Below are 19,744 nucleotides of genomic sequence, written 5' to 3'. Positions count from 1 at the left end.
TTGCTAACAAAACTGGCCCATCTAAATGGAGTCCAATAGGCTAATTCTAAAAATGTGCTTTTTCATCATTGCTATTGTGTGGGTATCCTTTAAGGCCCAAAGAAGGTGTATAATCCCCCAGAGCTATCATTATCGGGGTAGTTGTGAACTGCCTGATATAGGTGTTGGAGAGCAAGGACCTGCTTTAACTGCTCAGTCGTCTCTCTAGCCCCCTCATTATTTTCAGACATAACTTTTGTCTTTATTGGTGTTTGTGTTGTGTGTCAGCTATGCATCACATCGGCTTCTGCTCTTAGCTGTGCAATTTTTTGACTATACTCTCCTTCCAGCTTCCTGAGATGAAAACAAGCATCATTAGTTTTGTTAGCCTTCTATTTTTGCATCTATCTATCTACCTAGCTACCTATCCATCCATCTATCCATCCATCCACCCATCCATCCATCTATCTTTCCATCCATCCATCCATCCATCTGTCCATCCATCCATCCATCCATCCATCCATCCATCCATCCATCCATCCATCTATGTCTTTATTTGCTTCTGTGTGCATTTTTGTGCAAGCGTTCATGTATTTTGTAGCACATGTGTGGTCAGAGGGCATCTTGTGAGAGTCTGTTCTTTTCTTCCACTATACAGATATCAAGAATCAAACCCCTTATGTACCTTTGCTCACCAAGCCATCTTACATGCTCAGATGATTTACCTAAACAGTTTTTTAAGCCATATTTTATGTATAGCAATATAACATACATATTAAATAACATTACATTAATATTATTTGATACAATTTTAAACAAGTATTTTTGGAGTCTAGGTCTTATTATGTAGCCCTGGCTAGCCTAGAAGTTGTCATGTAGACCAGGCTGGTCTTAAACTGTCAGAGATTGGACTGCCTCTGCCTCCTGAGTCCTGGGAGTAAAGGTCTAGGGGTGGGGACTGGAAAAGAGTTTTCAGGTTATAAAACCCCTCTTTTCCAGAATTTTTTTTTTTTTTTTTTGGTTTTTCAAGACAGGGTTTCTCTGTGTAGCTGTCCTGGAACTCACTTTGTAGACCAGGCTGGTCTCAAACTCAGAAATCCACCTGCCTCTACCTCTCAAGTGCTGAGATTAAAGGCGTGTGCCACCACTGCCCGGCAGAACATTATTTTCTTTTTAAATGATCAGTGTCTCATCTTTTTAAAGATTTATTTATTTTACTTATGAGTACACTGCCTCCAGATACACCAGAAAAGGGCATCATATCCCATTACAGATGGTTGTGAGACACTATATGGTTGCTGGGAATTGAACTCAGAACCTCTGGAAGAGCAGACAGTGCTCTTAACTGCTGAGCCATCTCTCCAGCCCCAGAGCAGCATTTTTTAAACCACCTTTTAAAATGGGTCAATGTGACAAAAGTACACAGTGACTGCCTGTCTTGTTCCTGACGGTCACTCAAGGTCAATGGAATTAAAGAGCGCTCAATCCTCACAGGTACTGGCCTCAAAGGGATTATGGGTTGGATTCTTTTGGAATGCAAAAATAGCTGTAGCTACTTCAAGACACGGAAAGTTGGATTCACAGATCCACCTTCAAAACAGAAGGAAAACCACAATGCGGCTAAAACTCAAAAAAAAAAAAAGAAGAAGCTTTATATGTTCTTTCATGATTGGTTTTTTAATCTCTGCATTAGCGATCTTTCTTAACACTGTGACTAAGCACTTTGCCGAAAATGTAAAGGAGGCATTGTTTTGGCTCACGGTTTAAGGGCACACAGTCCATCATGGCAGGAGAGTCGTGGCAGAAATTAAGATACATGGTCACATTCCATCCTCAGTCAGGAGGCAGAGACAGATGGATGCTGGAGATCAGCTTTTTTCCTCCTTCTTATTCAACCCAGGACTCTAGCTCATAGAATGACCCATCAACAGTTATGGTGGGAAGACTGGTGGCAGGACAGATACAAGTTTTTCTAAGGGAAAAGCTCTGGGGTTTTGACTATTTGATTTTGAGTCTTTCTAGCAAGCTCATCTAGTCTATTCACAAGTGTGTCTACCCTGCTGCTGCTGCTGCTGCTGCTGCACTAATACTGCTACTGTTTTCCCCAGATATCCAAGCCCAGGTTCTTCATCTGTCCAACATGGACTGAATACTAGTGGCTCTGTAGCATTCCTCCAGGCATGCAATGTCAGGTTGGTAGTTCTGAGGCCACCAGACTTATAAACTGAGCATCTACCAAGTCTCAGCCTTTCCTGTGTGAAGAGAGACATTGCTAGAGCACAGAAACTCTTGAAATACTGCATAGTAAATACTCATGTGTGTGTGTGTGTGTGTCCACATATTCTTCCATTATTTCTGTTCTGCTAGAGAACCCTGATGTGTGCACCATCTATGACAATAGACTTGTCTATTTCTCCTCTATGTTGGATGCCTGAAGGAGCTGATTCTTATATAAGCAAAAGGATGCTGCAACAGAGTCAGCAACAGGATAGATGAATGTGCTTGCAGAGTGAGAGCAAGCAAACAGGCAAAGAGCAGAGTTCCCTCTCTCGTGTCCTTGGCTCTGGGCTGCCACCAGAAGGTGGTGCCTGTATTTGGGGTGGCAGGGGTGTCTTCTCACCTCAAATAATAGACTCAAAAGACGCCCTTACATGAGTGTCCAGCTGCCTGTGTTTTGGACAATTCCAACGAAGACTAGCTATTGTACAGGTTCTCATGGATTCCAGGCTGGCCTTGAACTTGCTACACAGCCAAAGATGCCCTTGAATTTCTCATGCCTGCCTCTACCTCCTAAGTGTTAGGACTTTGGGTGTGTGCCTAGCTTTTGTAATATTGGGGACTAAATTTAGGGCTTCATTCATGCTAGGCACTCTGACAAGAGAGCTAGATCTGCCCTTGTCCTTAGTGGAAGGCAAGACTGACACTTGATTGTCTACTGACCTCCACATTTGTGCCATAGTATGTGTGTACATACACACACATACACACACACACACACACACACACACACACACTGAGAGAGAGAGAGACAGAGAGACAGAGAGAGAGACAGAGAGACAGAGAGAGACAGAGACAGAGAGACAGAGAGAGACAGAGAGACAAATAGAGATAGAGACAGAGAGAGACAGCGAGAGAAAGACAGTAGGTCTTGACAGTTATACTTACCCCTCTTAATACTCATCTACATGAGTCTTTCCAGGGTCTGACCTTCTCATCACCTCCACTGCTAGCCCAGAGTGAAGTCCCTGACTTAGACTGCCCTACGACAGACATTGCCCATGATACCTTCTGTGTTCTCTTTTGCTCCTCTCCTCTTGCTGATTCAATACTGGCAACCTGTCAGTTCTCTGTTTGTGACCCTGAGTGCCTTCCTGGTTCTCCGAGGAGGCCAGAAAATGGAGCCCTCACCAGCCTCAAACACCTCTCCATGCCCCATCTTTGCACCTCTTCCCTACCTTACTGAACTGTGTGCTTCACTTTGAGCTCCTCATCTGCCCTCTCACTCCATGCACCCCCAGCTTCAAGTCTCTGTACTTCCCCCAAAGACTCCATACCCTTGGACTATTCCTGCTCCTCTCCTCTGCAGCAATAGGCAGGCTTACTTAGGATTTATCAGGCCTGGGATCATCTTGGAGACGGGCAGGGAAAAGTGGTGGTGCAGCCTGAGCATGCTCACAGACATCTCTGCTGCTGTTGCTGCTTTGGTGAGCCAGGCCAACAAAGTTAAACACCACACTGGCTGTGGATTAGCCTTAGCTGCCAGAGGCAGGTGCACCAATATTTAACCAGATGTTGGGAAGCTGATGTCAGCTTAGCCCAGAGGCCAACCAGACAGCCAGGTTTTCTGTGGTCCTCCACTCCCTGGGCTCTGTGCTAAGGCAAGGCTGAGCTATTGGGAGACAGAGGGTATGTGCCAGAAGAGCCTCGTTCTTTCTCTGGCTCTGTGGCCTTAGCTGAGCCCTTCCCATCCCTGATTTATGTCTTTGAGACACAAGAAGGTGGTCTGGGTAATCCTTTAGATCTCTCTAGAGGAAACTGGCCAAAGCAAGGGATCCTCAGACTCTAGAAACCCCCCTAGCTAGAATGCCCTGGCATGGAACTTCCCACCTCACGGGTGGGGTGGGTAAATCTTTAACTTGCTAGCTCTGGGCAGGCTGCAGTATTTCTGGATGACTGGCTGTGGGAGACTGGGGAGGGAGATGGATATAAGGTGTGTCTGGACAGTCATGCTGTGGTGAGGGTAAGGCATATTGGAAAAGGAAAGAAATCCTGTGCACTACAAGACATGGAGGAACGTGGGTCGCCCGATGGGTAAGTACAACTTGTTTGATGTTACGGATACCCTGAAGCTCTCCCAGAGGACAGCGACTAAAGGCAGGGATGGTAACTCTCATGTGGCCACAGAGACCCAGCGTGGAACCTGGAGCAAGGGCCAGAAGGATCAGAAACTCCCATTCAAGTGGTGCTCAGGTAAGTATGGGTCCACTAGGAGGCACCCGGGCCAGGAAGGGACCAAAAGCACTATCCGGATAGACCATCTTGTCTGTCTTTGGGTGCCAGGGTGCGTCCCATGAGCACAGTGGAGCTGCGTCGAGGGGAGCAGAGTGCATTGCACTGTTCGGGGACCAGGACTCTGCAGGTAAGAAGCCTTTCCAACCCCGCAAAAGAATCTGAGGAGGGGACCCAGGCGTCCAACTGGAGCAACTTTACTTTAGGACCCCTCTCCGCTTCCGCACACAGTGCCCGCCCCCTTTTAGATAGTCCCGCCTCCCCAGGATGTGCTCTCCCACCGCAGAATGTCCCACCCCTCCTAGTTACTCTGCTCAATTCAGAGTGCCTGCCTTTCCCAATGCACCATTCCTACATGGTGCCTCGCCCCCACTCCATCCTCTCTCAAGGTGAGCCCGCCTGGTGGAGGCCCCGATGTGGCGTTCCGCTTCGGCGCCGTACTGGACGGGGCGCGCACGCAGGAGGACGTGTTCAGAGCTTGCGGTGTGAAGCGCCTGGGTGAGCTGGCGCTGCGCGGGTGAGTGATGCTTGGGCTGCGCAGGGCTTGGGTTCTCACACCGCCTGGAGCCCCGCTTCTCAGGCTCAGCCACGACCTTGTCGCCTACAGTTTCTCCTGCACGGTCTTTACGTTTGGCCAGACTGGTTCTGGGAAGACCTACACTCTGACTGGACCTCCTCCGCAGGTGGGCAGCCTGGTGAAGCCGGGTTGTGGATGGGACTCCTGGCTGGAAGGGGCGTGGATAATGCTGTCCCACCCCATTGTTTCCCAGACCTGGTATCCGAGGAACAAAGACAAGGACTTGCAGAGTTTGGAGCCTTTGTGTTCTAATTTGGGCAGCTTCTCTTACTTGCTTTTAGTTAGTTGGTCTGTAGGGTGGCGCAGATGGACTACGAACTGTGAGATTTCAATGAGATAGTATGGGACCTGTGGCATGGCTTCTGGAGCATTTAGTGCTCCGCAAAGAAGCTGCCGCTGAAGCTCCTGCTGCAGCCCCAACTGTCTTTGCCCCCAGGGGGAAGGGGTGCCCGTGCCCCCAAGCCTGGCTGGCATCATGCAGAGGACCTTCACCTGGCTATTAGATCGCGTGCAGCACCTGGATTCCCCGGTCACCCTCCGAGCCTCCTACCTGGAGATCTACAATGAGCAGGTAAGAGAATGGCAGCCCACCTAGTCTTATGTTCCAAGGACCAAGGATGCTAAGAAGCAGAAGGGAAGACCAGACCATTGTCAAAAGGCTATGGGCCTGTTTCTTCTCCTTCCCCTTCCAGGTTTGGGACTTGCTGAGTCTGGGGTCTCCACGGCCTCTGCCTGTTAGATGGACCAAGGCACGAGGCTTCTATGTGGAACAGCTTCGGGTGGTGGAGTTTGGCAGTCTGGAGGCTTTGATGGAGCTCCTGCAGATGGGTAGGCTGCCTCATGGGAACTTTTGCCTCATGGCAAGGTTTCCTCAACTCCCTCTGAGGCACCCTGGACCTAGGCTGCTGGAAATTAATTGGCACTTAAAAGAGGGTTCTTGAGACAGAGAAGGGTCAGCAAAGCAGTGATTCAAAGCCTTGGCAAGGTTGGCCACACAATTTACCTTGACCTGTTCGTGCCTCTCACCCATTCCTCTTGGTTTTAACCTTCCACCCTGGCAGAGCCTAAGAGAAATGGTCATACCCCGTAGCCTAGCTCGTCTACGAAGTCATCGTCCCAGCCTTAGTTGCTCATTTGAGCATTTACTTAGAGCCCTCCTCGGGCAGGCACTGGGGACACTGGGACTATATATATATCTGGCTCCCGACATTACACGTCTCTGTTGATCTCTGTTTTCATTCCTGTCTTCCCGCAGTAGGAGAGGTGCTTATCTGATGGTCTTTTGCTCCCTTCTCCCATACTCCTTGCGCCCGGCTACACCAAAGTTGGTACCCTTTGCTACCCCAGCCAGCCACCCCTTCCTGCTTCTGTCCTGATACCTATCTGACATTCTTGCTCCTTGGGGAATGCCCTTTCACTGGCATGGCCCATTCTTTCTAGATGGTACAGACCCTGATGTTTTCTTCCACAGGTCTAAGCCGTCGTCGGAGCTCCTCACATACCTTGAACCAGGCCTCCAGCAGAAGCCATGCCCTGCTTACACTCCACATCAGCCGCCCAACTGTGAGTGTCCAGCCTGTGGAAGGGCTGGCTTAGGGATACCCATCGAGACTCTCTGCCTTTGCATGGATAAAACAACTTGGCTCTGTTGGGTGTATGGGGAGGAAACCTTTGACCTTGAGACACTGGGACTTTGATACAGACAGCCCTCCCCAAGTTCCCATCAAACCCTGGTTCACCAGTCTCAGCAGGTACCTCCTGTGAACCTTGTGGAGCCCCCTGTTGGAGGGAAGCTGTGTTTTGTGGACCTTGCAGGCAGTGAGAAAGTGGCAGCCACAGGATCCCGAGGGCAGCTGATGCTTGAGGCCAATAGCATCAACCGCAGCCTATTGGCATTGGGTAAGACCTGGGGGCTTACTGCTCTGACTTTTTGGGTCCCTTTTCTGATCTGAATCCATTGCTACACTAGGGAGACCACAGGACTTGGGTTGCAGATGAGGGCTAGAGTTCTGGCATCAAGTCTGAGGCTGACTTTCCTCCTCTGGTAGATGGTTATCAGGCTGTTCATTCTAAGGTCAGCATCATTACATATGTCCCTTGTACTCCCAGAAAACGGGCACAGTACAGGGAAAAGAATGGGTCTGTGTATCCAACTGCATGGTTGGCCCTAAGTCCCTAGGGAACTAGCTTCACTACTTGCCTATGGCGTGACAGCTGCTGGTGACATCCCTTTTCAGTCAGATTGGAGATCTCTCGAATCTCTATCGAATATTGGGAGTTGAGTGGACAGCACATCTGTGCCTTCAAAGATCCTGGTCTGCTGCTAGACACCAATGTGAAAACGATGGGATGGGGCTAGGGTTTTGCCAGCCTGGAAGGGCTTCCTGATCTTGCAGCAGCCCAGCTAGGCAGCTTGGCTCACACTGTGCAGTCTCTTTGGGCTTTTCTCTTTGCACCAGGCCACTGCATCTCCCTGCTGTTGGACCCACAGAGGAAGCAGAGCCACATTCCTTTCCGGGACAGCAAGCTCACCAAGTTGCTGGCAGACTCACTTGGGGGCCGTGGAGTCACACTCATGGTATCCGAGGGATGGGGAAGGTGGCAGAGGGTCTGAGCCCTAAGGAAAGGTCTTTTCCATATAAGCACTCAGGGGCAGGCCTCTCTAGGTTGCCTGCGTGTCCCCTTCAGCACAGTGCCTTCCTGAGACTCTCAGCACTCTGCGATATGCAAGCCGAGCTCAGCGGATCACCACCCGGCCACAGGGTCCCAAGGTGAGGAGGTAACAAACCGCCAGGGCCAGTTACCACCCTGGTTGGAATCTAGGATTGGATCAGCATTGGGATTTGGGTTGGAATTCTGGGAATGATGTCATGATTGATATCAGAGTCATAGCCAAGTCTCTATGTCACAAAGTCTGGGCAGGCTTAGGGCTGGAGACTGCATGGGCTGCCATCAAGATGTACTCAGGATCTCAGCTGGTTAGGTCTAATATGGGGTCTGATATGTGGTCAATTTAGAGATCGCAATGTAAGTCAAGACTGTGGCAGAACTGAGCTTGGGCTTGGAGTCAAGTCCAGTTCTGACTGAATCCCTTCAGGATGACTCAGTAAAGACGAGGTATGACCCAGGTCAGCATGTAAGGCTGGCAGGTAAAGCAGGGGCTAAAGTTTCGGCTCCACAAATCCTTATACCGGAAACCCATTGTGCTGGGCACAGCCTACACAATCATAAAGAGTAGCCCTGGGCTTCTTCTTTGGTAGTCCCCTGGAGTAAAGCCACCCCAGCAAGTAGAGGACGAGTTGCTAAGGCTCCAAGAGGAGAATCGTCACCTGCGGCTCCAGCTGGATCAGATGCACACCACAGGTATGAGCTTCCTGAGGGCCTGGAAGGGGTGGGGACAGAGTCTGGGTGGCTTCGAGTCCAGCAATGTCCTGCTTCTCCACAGCACGAGGGGCCCATGGAGCCCGGGTGGCCTGGGCCCAGAGAAACCTCTATGGGATGCTGCAGGAGTTTATGCTGGAGAACGAGAGGCTCAGGTGAAGCAAGGTTGGGCCAGCACTGGGACTCTTTCGCTACTCCTTCCTGCTCATTTACTTTGGCTAAGATCTGACCTACCCATGCCTGGTCCTCTGCTGCCCTTGGTTCCCATCTTCCTCATGGTGTTGGCCCTACCTCTTATTACCCAAAACCTACTCTCCACTAGGAAGGAAATGAGACAGCTGCGGAGTAGCCGGGACCTGGCCAGGGCAGAGCAGCGTGTCCTGGCCCAGCAGGTCCATGAACTGGAGAGGTGAGTGTAGCCATAAGGAAGGCCTGGGACATGGAAGCTGGCAGAGGGGACTTGGCTGAACAAATGAGAGTCATGCTTCTACATCTGATCATTGGCTTCAGCTTCTGGCTGTGCCACTTCCTGGCTGCCTGTGTCACCCTGGGCTAGTCAATTGACCACTACCTGCTGAGCCCCTCTTCTGGGAGATGGGGTCTTGGCTTGGCTGCCTTGCTGATAAGAGGATGAGTTTATAGAGAGGTGTCCAGGTTGGTGACTGAAGACTTAGACCCTGCTCTTCTTCCCAGGCGCCTCCTTTCGGCTTGTCCCCTTCCCCAGCAGGACTCTACCCCTGTGTGTCCCTGTAGGATGGTTCCAGCTGCCTCCTGCCACGTGAGTCTCACTGCTCACCCTGGGTTGTGGGGGACAAGCTGGAGTGTCACAGAGCCGATGATATACCTCTTGCAGGCACTGCCATTCCTCTGCTACTGCCACCACCTCTGTCCTCTGTGCCGAGTGCCCTTGGCCCACTGGGCCTGCCCACGGAGAGAGTGCCACATGCCACAGGTAGGAAGGTACTGAAGACACCAATCAGCTCAGCAGTCCTGGCAATCCCAGGGCTCTGGATGGGGGCGCAGGAGTGGAGGCAGCTGCTGGGTCACTCTCTCTGCCCAGAGCATGGAATGTCTGCGTTCACACATGTCCATTCACTTCTGCATTCGTTTCCTCATCCGTTCACTCATTCCTTCTGGAAGCTTCCCTAAGTCGGCCTAAGCTTTGGGCCCCACTCTATTTCGACCCCGCCTTCAAGGAGCTCCCACTCCCTGGGGGAGACATTCCAAGAACCACCTGTAGCCCACGGAGGAAATGAGACACCCAGCTCTGTATACTGCCCTGCTGTCCTTGGCATCTTGTGCAGCAGGCATGGCTAGACTGAGCATGGAGGAAGTGGTACCCAGACATGAAAGGCTGAGGCCACCTGGCATAAACTTTGATCTTTTCAGCAGGTGCTGGAGCCCGAGGCCCCAGGTCACATATCTCAGTCTGTGCAGCCCCCACCCTGGGCACCTCCACCAAGCCCAGGCTCTGCCAAGCCCTCACGAGAGAGGTGGGCCAATCCTGGGGTATAGAGGTGGGAGTGGGAGGCCTAGAGCCAGTAGGCTCATTCTTCCTACACACCCGTCTAGGAGCCAGAATGACTGGACCCAGACACAAGTCCTGGCAGAGATGCTGATGGGAGAAGAAGTGGTACCCTCCGCACCACCCCTGCCTGCAGGGCCCTCAAACATGCCATATGGGCTAAGAGGTGAAAATTGGGGGGAGGGTGCCGTGGGGTTCTCATCTTGAAGGGCAGGAGGTGATTTCTAAGGCCTTTCTAGTTCCCAGACTTTGAGTCTCACGGCAGTGTCCTTTCCTTTGGTCCTGACCTCTACTGGATCCTGGGAACTTGGGGAAAGGGTACTTGAGGTTTTCACAGGAGATCCTGGGCCTCAGTCAGCCAGTCAGGTTTGGGGTACAAGCTTTGAGTCTCATTGCTCCTTAGGAGGATCTGGGATCCCAAACCTGACCCCGAGGCTGGAAACCCTCACACAGCAGATCAACAGCTCCCTGCATCTCAGCCAGAGACAACCACAGCCCAGCGAGGACACACAGAGCCCTGGCCAAGGCCTCTCTTCTTGTTAAAGATTGCCCGACTGGCTGTACCCATGGGGCCTCCATCTCTCTGTGAATTGCAAAGAAATTAGCTGCTGGGCAGAGCTGGGGCACCCTAAGGAGGTACAGGGACCCTGACCCTAGACCTTGAACCTGAGTCTGGGTTCACAATATGCTGGCAGCGGGTGGGGGATCTGAATAAAGAGAGGCATCAGCTCTAACTTAGTAAGCTGTGTGTTCTGGGTGTCCATCTAGGTGGCTTTCACTTCCATGAGGCGTGATCATTGAGGTGAAAGAGGCAAAAGCCAAAAGACCTCAGGGTGCTCTAGCTGCTTCCAGAGTTTGCGTTGTATCAAAGGTATAGATGAGCCATGGATGGCTGGTGGGAAGTCCCCATCTTAGACTTGTGATGTGGTCATGCTGGCCCAATGGCTGGTAGAGGCAGCATACTAGAAGAGATTCTCGGCTTGCTCTATGTATGCCTGGCATTTAGTCGGGCCTCCTTTGGGATCTGAGCTCTGGTAATGGCCAGGGCTCCAAGCAGGCATCCCACAGCCACAGCCCTGTGGGAGCCTTAGGGGAGGAACAAGCAAAGCTCAAGAGCTCAAGGTAACGTCTCGGAACCTGTTGGAGGGATCCTGGTCACCTCCCATCTCTGAGTGGGGTGACCCCCACTCTGGGTACCAGGACTGGTTTTCCACCATACTTCCTGGTACAAGATCAAGCAGAGAAAGTCTTAGGGCTCTCTCATCCATCCAGCGTTCTAAAAGGAAGCACCAGGTGTCTTCAAAGCATATCCCCTTCAGGGAACAAGGACAGAAAAAGATAAAACTGGGGTGTATTGAGGCCCCCTGAATGTGCTGTATGTCTTTGGCCTTTTTGAGTTTCCCCATGACCCCCGAGTCTGTGTGGGGAAGATTCTGGAAGCGGGGGCTAACTACTTCAGCTCAGGCTGCAGTCCCTAGGAATCAGATGTTGAGACGCATGACTTGTGAGTGGGCATTGCGGGTATTCAGCAGAGGCCAGGATTTCCCTAGAAGGTTAAGGTCGAAGGAGACTCCAACAACAGGGTGATGGCCAGGTACAGGTGGGCAGGCAGGCTTAACCATACAGGTTCCAGTCTCCTGTCACTTCTCCACAAGTGGTCCTGGGCAGGTTAGCTGCTCAGAACCCAGGTCACTTTCTGTCCAAAATGGGCACAATAGTGTTCTTTTCATGACCCTTATGGAGATGAAATCCCCTAACTTTTGGAAAGAGTGCCACAAGGGCCCTCTTCTCTTACCAAGCTTTTGGTTAAAAGGACCTTATAGTCACATGACTGTTTGATAGAATTAATAGTCCCGACTGCGGAGATGGCTCAATTGGTAAAGTGCTTGCTACGCAAATTTGAAGGCCTGCATTCAGTCCCTAGCACACACATAAAAGTCAAGGAGGGAGGCTGGTGAAATGGCTCAGTGAGTAAGGGCACCGACTGCCAAGCCTGTTGACCTGAGTTCAATCCCCAGGACCTACGTGTGCAAAGAGAGCTATCTTCAAGTGTCTTCTGACCTTCACTTGAGTAACACACCTCTCCAAGAGACGGAGAACATACACACACACACACACACACATACACACACACAAATCCTGGTGTAGTGGCACATGCTTGTAATGCCAGGGCTGAAAAGGCAGAAACAGGAGGCTCTCCAGCGCTCTTTAGTCTGTCAGTCTAGCCTAATCAGTGAGTTCCAGGCCAGTGAGAGGCTCTATCTCATAAACAGAAGGTACGTGGTGCCTGAGAAATTATTCCTGAAGTTGATCTCCAGCCTTCATATGCATGTGCACAGATGTACATGTATATTCATTCATTCATGTGCATTCATGCTCACATTTGCACAAACTACTCAACATGGAAACCCGCCTGGGGTGTGTGTTGCTCTCACAAAATAAACACAGTGCCAAGGAGCTCTACCTGGGCAGGTGTGTGGTTCTCAATGCGGGGTTCTAGAAAGACCTTGTTGGGGTGAAGGGAGAGGGGATCCCAATTGACAATATAAGGTCCCCTCCCCTCTTCTGACCTTTTCTCATCACTGTGTTAGTGTGGGTGGCTCCTCCTTGGCCCCCCTGAACCCCTATCTCACTGCCTGATGCATAGCCCTGCTTGTTGAGAGGTCTTTGGCCTCAGGCAGGGAAGGCCCTGGTGGTGAGCGGTGAGCCTGAGAGCCTTTCCCATCTGCCTTGGGAGTGAGAGGATGGATGGGGACCACCCAGGGGGGATCCTGGCCCTAGCTGCCTCATTAGCATTTGGGAGGTCTTCTTCAGCCAGGCAGGTTCCTAGTTCCAGCTCCTGCTCTCAACTCAACACACACCTGGCCTCTCTTCCCTGAGACATATGGGACTCTGCTGACCTCTGCTGACCCTGGATGCCCATGACTATATTCACATTCCCTCTGCATCCCTTCCAGGATGGCTGCTTTCCCCCAAGCTCTGAGTGAGCCACAGGATTATAGTCCCAGGTGAGACTTCATATCCCTGTGGCCCTTAGTGAGAACTAGACCCAAGTGGCTCTTCTGGCTTTTAGCCACTGTCTAACGCAGATTGCTGGAATTTGGGGACAAAGTCCCCCCCCCCAAGTGTTTAAAAAGCTGTCAAAAGAAGGCTGCCAGTATCTCAGAACATTGGAATTGAAGGAGATTCTTGGCATTTCCCAGAATTCCAATCCTTTTCGTCCCTATGGACTTTTAAAATGTACTCAAGTTGGAACAGATCCAACAGGGAGGAGCCACTCGCTAGAGCTCTGATGGCCATCTATGAGTTTCTAGAATGATGACTCATCAAGAGAGACCTGGACCACTAAAACAATTTCCAGTTGAGTCTTCCAGATCCTTGGGGGCCTCATCTTTAGCCAGTGCGCAGCTGGATGTGTGGCAGAAGCCATAGATAGTTGTAGGGTGGCACAAGTTTCAGGAAGTCACTTCTGAGGACACCATTGAAATGAGATGTGCATATGTGCACCTACACACACATGGGCACACAAGTAAACAATTTAACATCAACAAAAATAAACGACTGTCAGCCAGGCAGTGGTGGCGCATGCCTTTAATCTCAGCACTCAGGAGGCAGAGGCAGAGGCAGGTGGATCTCTTGATTTTGAGGCCAGTCTGCTACAAAGCTTGTTCTAGGACAATCAGGGCTACACAGGGAAAGTCTATCTCAAGGGGGGAAAAGACTATGAGAAAGCCAGGCGTATTGCTCAGCACTTGCCTCATGTATATGAAGACCTGCGTTCAAATCACACCACCCTACAAATGACAGTGAAGCTTTGACGTCAAGGGAGTATTGACCCTAGTGTTGGGAACTTGCTGCTCTAACCACCAACCAACAACGGACTCTGTTTTCTATCCAAGTGTGTCTCCCTTGATCTAGTGACAGATACAACTGCCCAAATCCATATTCAATTTCAGAGCTCTTGTGGGAGTTTCAGCCCTTAAGAGATCGTTTGTCTCTTTGTAAAAGACAGTTCCATTTCTACCTTCTCCTTGGGTGCCCAGGACTCATCTGCCTTAGTTTTCCAGATAAACATGGTGGGCAGAGTAGGCAAATAGGTGTGTGTCCTTGCTGGAAATTGATAGCATTGGTCACCAAAACTTTGGACAGGCGAGTGCCATGGTAGGAGACCAGGGTCAAGAGACATACTACATGAACCATGCAGGACCCTGGCTGCCACTGGTGTTGGTCCTAGGATGAACTTTGACAGTTGAGTTGGGTTGTGGTCCTGAACTCTCACTCTTTGTAATTTTGAGCCCTCACTTAGAGACAGGCCCTCCACTGAGCAGACACAAGTAATACTGGCCTGAAGCTGAGCCAGTGCCCTACTCTCATGGACCACCCAGCCACGTGAAGGGAAAACGAGGAGCCAACTGACAATCAGGAGAATCAGTGACAACGTATACCTTTGTGTGCCAAGCATGGCTCGAAGGCCTTTATTCCTCAACAGACACGAGAAACAATGTGGTTGCAGCTCTCACTTTGAAGGAAGAGAGGAAGGATCTATATGTGTTGGGAATGACTCCTGAGAAAAATGTCCTCAAAGGCCACTGTGAGAGCTGTCCACTGGGACCTCAGAGGGAAGGCTGGACCTCAGAGGGAGGACTGAACCCCAGAGCGAGGGCTGGACCCCAGAGTGAGGTATCCCTGAGCACAGTTAGCATGAGCTGAGAGAGCCCAACCATGTCTCAAAGAGGAAGCACCCAGGGACTTGGTTTTTTTTTGTTGTTTTGTTTTGTTTTGTTTTTTTGTTTTTTTGAGACATTGAGACAGGGTTTCTCTGTTTAGCTCTGGCTGTCCTAGCACTCACTCTGTAGACCAGGCTGGCCTCAAACTCAGAAATCCGCTTGCCTCTGCCTCCCAAATTCTAGGACTAAAGGTGTGCACCACCACTGCCCAGCCAGGGACTTCTTCAGACTGAGTCATTGTCAAGATGACTCAGCAGGTAATGACATCCCGCCCTTAAATCCTTGGGACCCATATGTAAGAGAGAGAATCAGTTTCCACATACATGCATGGTATGTGTATACTCACAGATGTGTACAGACATGCACACAAAATAAAGAAATAAGATGTTCTTTTTCAAAAGAAATCCTCCAGGCTTCTCAGTGAGGCAGGGCTGTATAGCCCCAGCTGGAATTCTGAGGTCTAGAGTGGAAGGCAGTGGTGTAACTACGACCCTATGGATAGGGCTTTGAGGAGGCAGATCGGAATGGTCCCCAGGCTCTGGAGTCTCAGCAGGCTTTGCTCTTTCTCAGATTCCACTTGTCCATCTTACAAGATCTGGGAGCCTGGGTGAAGTATTAACCTCTTTGAGACTCAGTTTCTTCTGTGAAGTGAGGATAAAATTAGTTTACCCTAGAGGAAGCCAAGTGTCCATGGGGACGATAAGATTAAATGTGGATGCACCTGGATGGACCTGTCATTCCTGCAGCTGCCTAGAGAGAACTGGGTGAGCAACTGGCCTCCTGCTATTACAGATGGTGTATCTGTTGGCTTCTTCCTTCCTTTGTGGGATGCCCTGGACACTGATAACCCAGGGACAACAGGAGCCAGTCTGAGGAGAGCCGGGACAAAGTTTCCACTGCCTTCCAAGATAGAAACTAGAGGATCTTTACTTCTTTCTTGAGGGAAGTCCAGTGGCGCTTTCTAAGGACCCCCACTTGCCTCATGGTTGCTGGAAGGAACATCTTCCCCCCTTTCACATGTGTTAGGGTGCATTCACATGGTCAGCCTGAATGGAGAGGGTCCTAAGTGTTCCCTCTATGGACAGACAAGCTCAGCCTGCAAAGTGCAAGACAGTGACAATATGTTCTTCCTGAGTACCCTCGAACAGTTCACAAGTTCCTTCTGGGGCTCTCTTTCTGTTGCTAGATGCCAGTGTGACAAACTCTGTCTCCAGGTCAGCTGGATCTCTGATTCCACAGTGTCCCATTCTCTCTCTCTCTGTCTCTCTCTCTCTCTCTGTCTCTCTCTCTCTCTCTCTGTGTCTCTCTCTGTCTCTCTTTCTCTGTCTCTGTCTGTCTGTCTCTGTCTCTGTCTCTCTGTCTCTGTCTCTCTCTCTCTCTGTGTATCTCTCTCTCTCTCTGTCTGTCTCTGTCTCTCTGTCTCTGTCTCTGTCTCTCTCTCTCTCTTTCGTGTGTGTGTGTGTGTGTGTGTGTGTGTGTGTGTGTGTGTGTACGTGCACTCTCATGTGCTTGGGGAGACCAGAAGTCAGCTTCAAGAACTCTCAAGTGCCATCTGCCTTGGTTCTGAGGCAGGGTCTTTCACCTGGCTCAGAACTGGCAGTGAGCTCTTGGAATCTGCCTGTGTTCACCTCTCAGTACTGGCATTGTAAGTAAGCGTATGAACGAACACACACACACACATACACCTCTGTGGGTTCTGAGGATAGAATTCAAGTCCTCATGTCTGCGTAGCAAGCGCTGCACTAGCCACCTGCCCAGGCCCACAGTGCCACACATTCTAAGCCGTTTCTTCAGATTAAGCCACCAGCTCCCTGCAATCCCAACTGACCCATCTCAGGGCCCATCCACGAAGCCCAGCTCTCTCCACAGAACGAGACCCTGGTGGGCTTTGTCATCCATCTTTATATGCATCTTTGAACTCTGAATCACCATCACCCCACTTCAATCAGAACAGAATGCAGAGCCATAACAGAGAGTGACAGATAGCAAGGGTCACTAGCATTCCTGGACAGCGTGGCTAAGAGGTCTTGCTGGTTCCCAGGGCCTAGGGGTTGGGAGGTCAGCAGACAGCCTTGGTGGCTGGGGAGTCAGAGCTGGGTTGTTAATAGTTACTTGCAGGTGGCCTCCAACACCTGATCTTTCAACCGCAGTTTCCCTCTCTGTAAAACATGGCTACCAGCATAGTAAGGTCCTGAATAGAGATTTAAGAGAGACACCTGCAGGACACTCAGGTCTCCTGGGTGTCTGACAGCCTGCGTTCCCAGTTCCTGCTTCCCAGCAGAATGCCCCAGGGACTTCAGTTTTGTTTAAGAGCCTATCTCAACCTGCAGCCCTTTACCAGGCCTGAGGACTGGCAGGCCAAGGAGGAGGCTCACAGGGCGGTTAAAGCTGGTTAGAAGGAAGAAAGGAAGGCTCTATCTAACCTTGGGTTTTTTCCACAGGCCTTCCCTGCAGGCCTCTGAGCCCCTCCTTGTCTTTGCTTTCTGCAAGTCCTCTGCTGCCCCCAGGTGGACAAGGGACAGTCATGCGTATGACAATCAGGTATGGAGTCGGACGGGCTCAGTGCCATGTGCCTTAACATTGAGGCTTCCTCAAGTCCACACGTTTGGGAATATTCTCACAAGTGTGAACCATGCATTGTTTCAGCTGTGTCACTTGAGTAAGCACTGTCCCACATGGATGTTTAGATGAAACTGCCAAAGCCAAGAGGGGAAAGGACTGCATCTGTAGTCCCCTGCCTGTCACTGGACTCCGATACTCAAGTCTCCAGCTGGCCCCTCCAACTCCTTTTCTTGACAAGGTCTCAAGCAGCCCAGTCTGGCCTTTAATTTACTGTGTGGTTAAGGATGATCTTGAACTCCCGATCCTCCTCTCCTAACCCCTCAAATGCGGCCATCACAGGTCTGTGCCACTATGCCCAGCTTATGTAGTTGCCGGGACTTCCTGGCACCCTCACGCATGCCAGGAAGTCACTTTACTGAGATAGATCACCAGCCTGGATTTCTATTTGGCACAGAGTGGGGAATGAAAAGCAGAGTGTGGAACACAGATGGGCCATGAGGAGCTCCTCTTTCCTCACCGTCATAGCGTCCACCCCCACTCCCACTTCCCATGGTGACTCTGAAAGGACAGCCTGTGACATTAAGCTTGCCTGCACCCACTGGCCTCTGTTCTGCCCTGTGCCCCTGAGGTCCTCACTTGTTCAGTAACAGCTTCTGATGACCAATCCTTCCCTCTTCCTGGAAGCCGCCTGGGTACTCACTGTCTTCCAACTCTTTCCTGTCTCCCCATTAGTCTCCTGCACCCCAGATGCACTCTCGATCACCTTCTGAACATAAAGGACCCTGTGCCTTTAGGGCAAGGAGCAAGCCCTGGGCCCTGGCGATCCTGCCTGTCCCACCGGCCCAGGCACTCCCCCCTGTCCTCCACACCCCCTGACTACGGAGATGTTTTCAACTTAAAATGTTTTGGTGTGTATCTGTTTTATGTGCATACACATGTGTGCACATGAGTGTAGGAATCATAGGACAACATGCAGGGGTCAGGCCTTTCCTTCTACCAAATGGGTTTCTAGGATCAAACTCAAGTCAAGTCAAACTCAGCAAGCACCTAAACCTACTGCACCATCTCACCTGCTCTGGTGTGTGTGTGTGTGTGTGTGTGTGTGTGTGTTAGATCCCAAGTATAATTCTATCTCCATTTTCCTTTTCTTGGACTTTTGTGATTGTGTTCTCAATGCTGAGGTGACACCCCTTCTGGGACCTCACTCCCCTGTGCACTCCTGTCTTCCATGTCCACTCTTGGGGTGAATCCCTCCCATGGCCTCCATACCCTGCTTTAGACCTATCCCCGTTTGCCTGCCTCCTCCTCAAAGCATGTCAGGGTCCCTATCCTGTTCCTAATGACAAGGTTGAAATAAGGAGCACTTGAATAGCCATGAAGTGGGAATGTGGGTGTAGGAACAGGTCCATTTATGTGCCACCTGGGCTGTAAGCTGAGTGACCTTAAATAAGGCCCCATCCCCACTGTGTTCATCTGAAAACGGAGGTCTTTGGTCTCCGCTCTGCTGGGTACCCTTGAGGCTACTGGGTGGGCAACATTCTCCCACGTTCAGATCATTCCAGAATCCTGATGATGCCTGTAAACTTTGCCCCGCCCCCTTCAGCTTCCACATTCTACTCTGAGAGACAAATGAGAAGAGGGGATGGGGTCCCACTTTTCATCCTCGTAGCCCCTGTTAATGTTTAAGAGTGGTTCAAAGTCCAGGTGGCCTCCGCTGAGGTCCCTCTGTTTGCTCTGGTTAATAATCTCAGGAGTGCAAACATCTGCAGCAAGGACAGAGAGCAGCCCTCCTAGTCATTCGGGTTTCCTCTCCCACCCCACCTTAGCCCGTGAACATGTTGTGCACCAGGTAAATCAGCACACTGAGCCATCCTCCCAGCTCCTCCTCACCCAAGCATGTTGTCAAATGAGTATATGGGCTTGTCCCCAAGAGTCTGAGATCAGAGCTGGGGTCCCCTCAAGTGCCCTAGGCTGTCCGGCGTGCCAGCAAGTTCAGAAAGGTCATTTGGGAGAGGCTAGAGAGATGGCTCAGCAGTTAGAAGCACTGGCTGCTCTTCCAGTGACCTCAGGTTCAATTCCCAGCAACCACATGGCAACTCACAATTGTCTGTAACTCCAGTCCCAGGGCTTCTGACCCTCACACAGATGTGCATGCAGGCAAAACACCAGTGAACATAAAATATAAAGAAATTATATGTACGTGAGAGGTCATTTTGGTGCAAGGCATGTAGCCCAGGTAGTGGGACAGACCCTGGAGCGCCCATGGACATTCACAGAATGTCTTCAAGTGTGTCCTCAAGTGAGCCAAATGGCAACTGCTCTGTTCTCTAGTTTATAGATTACGGAAGAAAAAGGCTGTTCCCAAGCTCCCACAGAACAAAGAGTCAATATGCCCAGTTTCTTCTTCTTCTTCTTCTTCTTCTTCTTCTTCTTCTTCTTCTTCTTCTTCTTCTTCTTCTTCTTCTTCTTCTTCTTCTTCTTCTT

The 19,744-nt window shown here is 50.7% G+C and overlaps 1 protein-coding gene across 2 annotated transcripts; it reads left to right on the top strand.

Annotated features, from left to right (window-relative positions):
• Nucleotides 1-4,146: 4,146 nt before the first annotated feature.
• Nucleotides 4,147-10,709, top strand: Kif12 (kinesin family member 12). 2 transcript variants are annotated; one of them, XM_021161288.1, is made up of 19 exons: nt 4,147-4,290; nt 4,384-4,449; nt 4,540-4,618; nt 4,878-5,005; nt 5,096-5,171; nt 5,502-5,636; nt 5,758-5,893; nt 6,537-6,628; nt 6,808-6,964; nt 7,525-7,643; nt 7,732-7,836; nt 8,326-8,428; nt 8,511-8,601; nt 8,769-8,855; nt 9,140-9,224; nt 9,300-9,398; nt 9,836-9,939; nt 10,019-10,137; nt 10,375-10,709. In XM_021161288.1, the coding sequence occupies exons 1-19, from the start codon at nt 4,265-4,267 to the stop codon at nt 10,512-10,514; spliced, it is 1,947 nt and encodes a 648-aa protein (XP_021016947.1). In that variant the 5' UTR covers nt 4,147-4,264; the 3' UTR covers nt 10,515-10,709. The 2 variants fall into 2 exon arrangements, with proteins under 2 accessions (XP_021016947.1, XP_021016948.1); XM_021161289.2 differs by having other exon boundaries at nt 4,160-4,290; nt 9,839-9,939; nt 10,375-10,705.
• The last annotated feature ends 9,035 nt before the right edge of the window (nt 10,710-19,744 follow it).

This window comes from Mus caroli, chromosome 4, assembly GCF_900094665.2.
Source record: "Mus caroli chromosome 4, CAROLI_EIJ_v1.1, whole genome shotgun sequence".
Lineage (NCBI taxonomy): Eukaryota > Metazoa > Chordata > Mammalia > Rodentia > Muridae > Mus > Mus caroli.
This window is presented reverse-complemented; position numbering and strand designations above follow the sequence as displayed.

Excerpts from the sequence above, each read along its gene's own strand:
- Kif12 (XM_021161288.1), top strand. The coding sequence starts at position 4,265 with ATGGAGGAACGTGGGTCGCCCGATGG. Across the intron at positions 5,172-5,501 it reads TGACTGGACCTCCTCCGCAG|GGGGAAGGGGTGCCCGTGCC; the intron begins GTGGGCAGCCTG and ends CTTTGCCCCCAG. Across the intron at positions 10,138-10,374 it reads CATGCCATATGGGCTAAGAG|GAGGATCTGGGATCCCAAAC; the intron begins GTGAAAATTGGG and ends ATTGCTCCTTAG.